The sequence below is a fragment of the Medicago sativa genome, chromosome 5 (genome assembly GCF_051527215.1).
Source record: "Medicago sativa cultivar Bolivia chromosome 5, Bolivia_mono, whole genome shotgun sequence".
Classification (NCBI taxonomy): domain Eukaryota; kingdom Viridiplantae; phylum Streptophyta; class Magnoliopsida; order Fabales; family Fabaceae; genus Medicago; species Medicago sativa.
Window position 1 is genome coordinate 68,239,862 of NC_140753.1, and position 5,355 is coordinate 68,245,216.

At 33.9% G+C, this 5,355-nt stretch overlaps 1 protein-coding gene across 1 annotated transcript; it reads right to left on the bottom strand.

Annotated features, from left to right (window-relative positions):
• Window positions 1-3,926: 3,926 nt before the first annotated feature.
• Window positions 3,927-5,023, bottom strand: LOC146924341 (ethylene-responsive transcription factor 3-like). The gene is made up of 2 exons (XM_085709380.1): window positions 4,921-5,023; window positions 3,927-4,799 (listed from the first exon to the last, which is right to left on the bottom strand). The coding sequence occupies exon 2, from the start codon at window positions 4,795-4,797 to the stop codon at window positions 3,988-3,990; it is 810 nt and encodes a 269-aa protein (XP_085565506.1). The 5' UTR covers window positions 4,798-4,799; window positions 4,921-5,023; the 3' UTR covers window positions 3,927-3,987.
• Window positions 5,024-5,355: the final 332 nt, after the last annotated feature.

Genomic DNA, 5,355 nt, shown 5'->3' on the forward strand with positions numbered 1-5,355 from the left:
ATCTAATACTTTCTATGATTTTAATTTAAATATAAAACACTCAAATGTATGTAGCTTAATTTTAGACTAAATACATTTTACTTATATATAAAACTGAAATGAGTATTATTTTAAATTTTTTTTCAAGTTTTTATAAATCGTAAAACTTGAAAAGACCGTAAGATTGGTAAATTTGAATGGGGTTGCGCCACCAAAAACATTCATTTTTTTATACTCTTTTATTTTATTTTTATTTTTTATATTGAAAAAATAATGCTTATAAGAACTTTTGTAGGACTTTTAATATTGTTTCCAAAAATGAAAATAAATATGGACTGATCTATTAAGCACGTAGCCTTTACATGGCCGGACTTGGATAGTAATTTTAGAGCCTACATTAAATAGGTTTTTTTTTGTCGGCTTTGATAAAGCCTGAAGCCCGTTAGCACTGACAATAAATAGGTTTTTTTTTCTTGAGGGAAAGCACCAGCAATAAATAGGTTGGGTAGCTCGTTTTGACACCTGTGGTGATGAGATATGATTATATCTTTAGTTTTCCTCATATATACGGTCATTAATGGTGGCTGATGTATTATCCTTTGAATTCTGAAACCATGGTTTTATTGATTTTCTTGGAGCGCAAGTAACCATGGCCATCATTGTGCCATGGTCTTTTTTGGCCTCTCTGCCGCCTTATGCTCCGCCTACTGCCAACCGCACAACCACTCGCACCTTTGCACAAGCTCTTGTGAATGCTTGTGACATCCTCGCGATCTTTTGAAACCATTTGTCAAGATTGAAAGGAGTGGAAGATTTCAAATTTAATCTTTGAGTTCGCTGGATTTTGAATAAAAGGTGACAAGCCTATCACATCTCATGATCTTTATTCAAAGTTGACAACCCTTTGGAAGAGGATCTGGTAATAAAAATATTCAATATGAAAACTTTGCTGACAAAGCCAGAAAATGCTAGAGAGGATCTGGTAAGGATATAGAAGTACAAGCTCAATTTCAGTTAGACTATGCTCTACCATTCAATATCAGTTTTGGAAGGAAATTTCAAGGGTCCATAAATTCAAAGATGGCGATAGGAACACCCTCTACTTTCACAAAATAGCAAGAATCAAAGCTAGCTGCAAAGTATTCCATGTAAAGGCACAATGATCATTTTTTTAACACCCCTCAATCTATTGAAGATCTTGTTGTCAATTTATATTATCTCTGATAACAATCCTAAGCATAATGTTGTTGATTTTTTTTAAAAGAATCCAGAGTTTTTTTGTAGAGAATTTAAAAAAAAATCTGAAGTTTTTTTAACGCCAAAACAAACGCACTTAATCATATGCTTCCTATACTATGTAACCTTTGAAATGGATGATTGTAAAAAAACAAGTTGTAGACTTAAAACAAAGATTACAATTTAATGGCCTAATTTTGTTTGTTTATTTTCCTTGTTGAGTAATATCTTCATCTTCATACTTATACAAAGGAAATATTGACAAGTACATTTTATCTAATATTTTCTGATGAAGCTTCATAATCTCAACGGGAACGGACTACATGGCAAGATAACATTTAAAAATTTATGAAAGCTTGACATTTTCAAACTACTAATGAAATCCTTGTTTAAACCACTATACTACTCCATACTCCCTCCGTCCTTTAATATAAGAGTATTTTACAAAAATTGTGGTTGTTAATGAAAGTTATTAGAGTAATAGATTTATCTGAAAAAGTTATTAATAAAACTATTTATTCTCTGCAGGTGGTAGCCTTGCTACTTTTCATGTTCTCCTGCTTTTTCGGTGTTGGTCAACATGGCTTCGTTGCAAATTGGTTGAAGAAGATGAAGGGGAAACAATCATTGTAAGTCTCACTCAAGTCGACCATCCTCCACATCATCGAGGCGCCCTCTCAATCTTGGCCATATGATGATGATCTCATTTACGTAATCAACCTCCAAGTCCTCCTCGGAAGCCACCACCATGACTTGTTTTTAGTCCCTCCATCACTGTTCGATTTGAGATCTAACTCTGTTGATGGTGTGATGATGTTTTGCATGTTATGTTACTTTGATTTTACCTTTATTCTTATTTTGCTTCAAATTTGTACTTCAAGTCTTTGCTAAAATGAATGCGAGTGATTCATTGTGTCGATACTGTATTTTGAGTAAGAATCTCATTGTAATTATCATCAAATTTGTAGTTTTATCAGTCTTACTAAATTTGTAGTTTTATGATCAAATGTATGCGAGAATTCATTGTGTCAATAATGTATATGCGAATGATCTTTGAAGCAACAAAACCAAATCTAAAAGGTTGTTAATTGAAAAAACTAAATTATGACCATATTCTCAACATGATTAATGACCTAGTATATTTTCCAAATCTTAAATAAACTCTTATTATAAATCGTAATGTATATGCTGCAATGAATCGAGATCAGTGTTGGGATTCATCTCCGAATACAAAATAGATACACAAAACACATCTTAAGATATTATAAGAATGAATCCAAAATCGAGATGCAGTGATTGAATTCATTTTTTTTTCTATTGAAATTGAGATGCAACTAGATTATATCAAGTACGAGCAACATATCTTAAGATACTAATAACCTGGTTCATTCTTACCCCAAATAAGTCCATAAGATATTATAACATAATTGCAATACTCAATAACACCATAATTGCAATACTCAATAACAATGCACCGTAGGGTTTGTTCTTAGTCTTCCTCCTGTTCGACTGGGGTTGGTTGATCCTGATAGGAGGTTAGATGGTTTTTTGACGTTGTTTCAGACTTTCAGTTTTTACTCTTGTTTTTTTGTGGGAGAGCTCCATTGAATTTGTTATTACTTGACTTAGTAGTTGTATTCATGATTTATAAATGTTTGTACACTTGTAAGAGATTTCTCCTTTTCATATATGTATATGCCATTAAAAAACAAATGCAATGTAGACTTAAAAAAAAATGCTAAGATCATCAACATACAACTAAATGTAAATTCATTCCATCCTCTAATTGCCATAATTTTGTACACATGAATTTAAAAAAAAAGAAAAACTTAATCATAATATCTAACAACAAGACGTAAACTATCCATGTTAAATCATCCTTCACTTATCACATAACATAACACTGGTGGCCATGCCCTATTTTTCAATACTATGCAACATTATTATAATTGTAATATCTATCAACATAATCTTAATCTTAATGATCTACCAGACTGATGTGTGTTCGATCGATAGTGTGCTCCCTTCCAATGTGGAGGAAGACTCAAAATTTGTAGTTCATATCTCTATACAAGTGGAGAAGAGTCATATTATATTAGGGTTGTCAGGAGAGTGTTTTTTTTTTTTTTTTGGGTGAGAAAAGTAACCACCTAAGAAAGAAAAGGACATCAAAAGCAAAACCCATTTTTCTCAAACCTGTCACAGTAAAATATTGATTGTAGATTCGTTAATCGTTGGATCATCTCACTGTTGGAGAGCCGGTTCGTAATACCTGGTTTTTCATTTTCACGGTCCAGCTCGACAATAAGAAGTATGAGCAGAGAGATATTGGCTTCACACTAAAGTAACTGATTTGGGTATTTTTCATTTTTCTTGTTCTCATTTGTAAGATTTTTGCATCACACTGAGACTCTCTTGTGTCTTTATTTGATTATATCAAATCTATTTCTGAGGTTTGAATAACCTATGAATTTTACCCTTTGCATTGTGCGATTTTCCACGTTAAAATAACAGTTTTCTCATGAGTGTTTTATTTGTTTACAATTACTGATATATATTTGTTGTTGCTCCTAGTAGAGTTTTGCAAGTTGGAGGAATTTTTTTTTTTTTTGAACAAGTTGGAGGAATTTTAATCCCACTGCATATTGGTTTGTTATATTGTGTTATTTCCCATTAATGTGATCCTTGAGGACATATTTGATTTTTATAGATCATTCTCGAATTGACTATTTTTATTATGGATGAGAATATTATTCGACGGAAGAATGAGAACTAAAGATACAATAAATGTTCTTCATCATCCATCGGTGGAGGTAAATTCAGATCGATAGCAAACACCCGAGCTTGAACCTGAGCCTCAGCCTGAGCCGGAACCTGAACCTGAGCTGGAATCTGAACCGGAACCTGAGCTGGAGCATGAACATCAGCCTGGGCCGGAGCATGAGCCTGGACCGGAGGCTTCCTCACTGAAGCAGCAGGAGAACGGAGAATAACACAATTTTCGTCATCAACAACAGATGTAGATGAATCACAGCCACTATGAAAATCTTCACCAGCACGAGCCCCAGCAGCACCAACAGCAACAGTAGGAACCCTGGAAACAGCAGAAGAAGAGGAAGAACCAACAACCTGAACAATCCTAGGCCCACTAAAAGACTCAACAGTACTACTCATACCGCTGGAAGTAGGCCAATTAACCTGAACAACCTCAGGCTCAACAAATTTCAAAACCTCAGCCTGACGGTTATCAACAGCAGCAACCGGAGGCTGAGGATTTTGAGCGGCCGCAGCTGCAGTCTCAGCCGCCGCCGCAAGGATATGTTCAGGGATAGGGAAATTAGTTTTCGCCTTCGAAGCGCGAAATCTAATCGCAGCTGAATCATAAGCATGCGCGGCTTCTTCAGCGGTATCAAAAGTCCCCAACCAGACTCGAATTTTCCTCCAGGGATCTCGAATCTCAGCAGCAAATCGACCCCATGGTCGCCTCCTTACTCCTCGGTAACGGATTTCTTTCACCTCCGTCGATGTCGAGAAATTTACGATTTTCCTCGGCCTATAATCTCTTCTTTTCACTCGAACCATCGCTTTAAAAAAAAAAAAAAAAAAAAAAGAAGAAGAAGAAAAAATTAAGTTTTTATTTATTTGAGAATTGAAAATATGAATAATGAATAATTGATTCTGAAACAAAAATTTTCTTCACCATACCTTTATTTCTCCTTTGACAGCACAAAAAAAAAAAACAACTTTTTTCTCTCTCCCAAAATTAGAGTGTTTTTTGTTTTAGGGACCCAGTTGGTTTCTTTGATGTGATTTCTACCTGTCCCAAATGACTCTTATATAACCGTTGATGGTCAGTTACCATATAAGAGGGTCGGGGTAACATGGGTATTTAGAATTAATGATTTTAATTTTTTACATGTTTATCCATTTGTTTTAGGAAGAGAAGGGTAAAATTGGTATTTAAATTTTGTGAATTTATTATTTTAACATATTTATCTATTTTTTTTAAATAAAAACAAATTTGTCTATTTGAATTTAATGATAAAAATTAAAGAAGTTACCTAATAATCGTGGTCGGTGTAAAGTTGTTATGCTTTATACTAAACCGCGACTTTTCAATTAAATAGATTACGTGATATA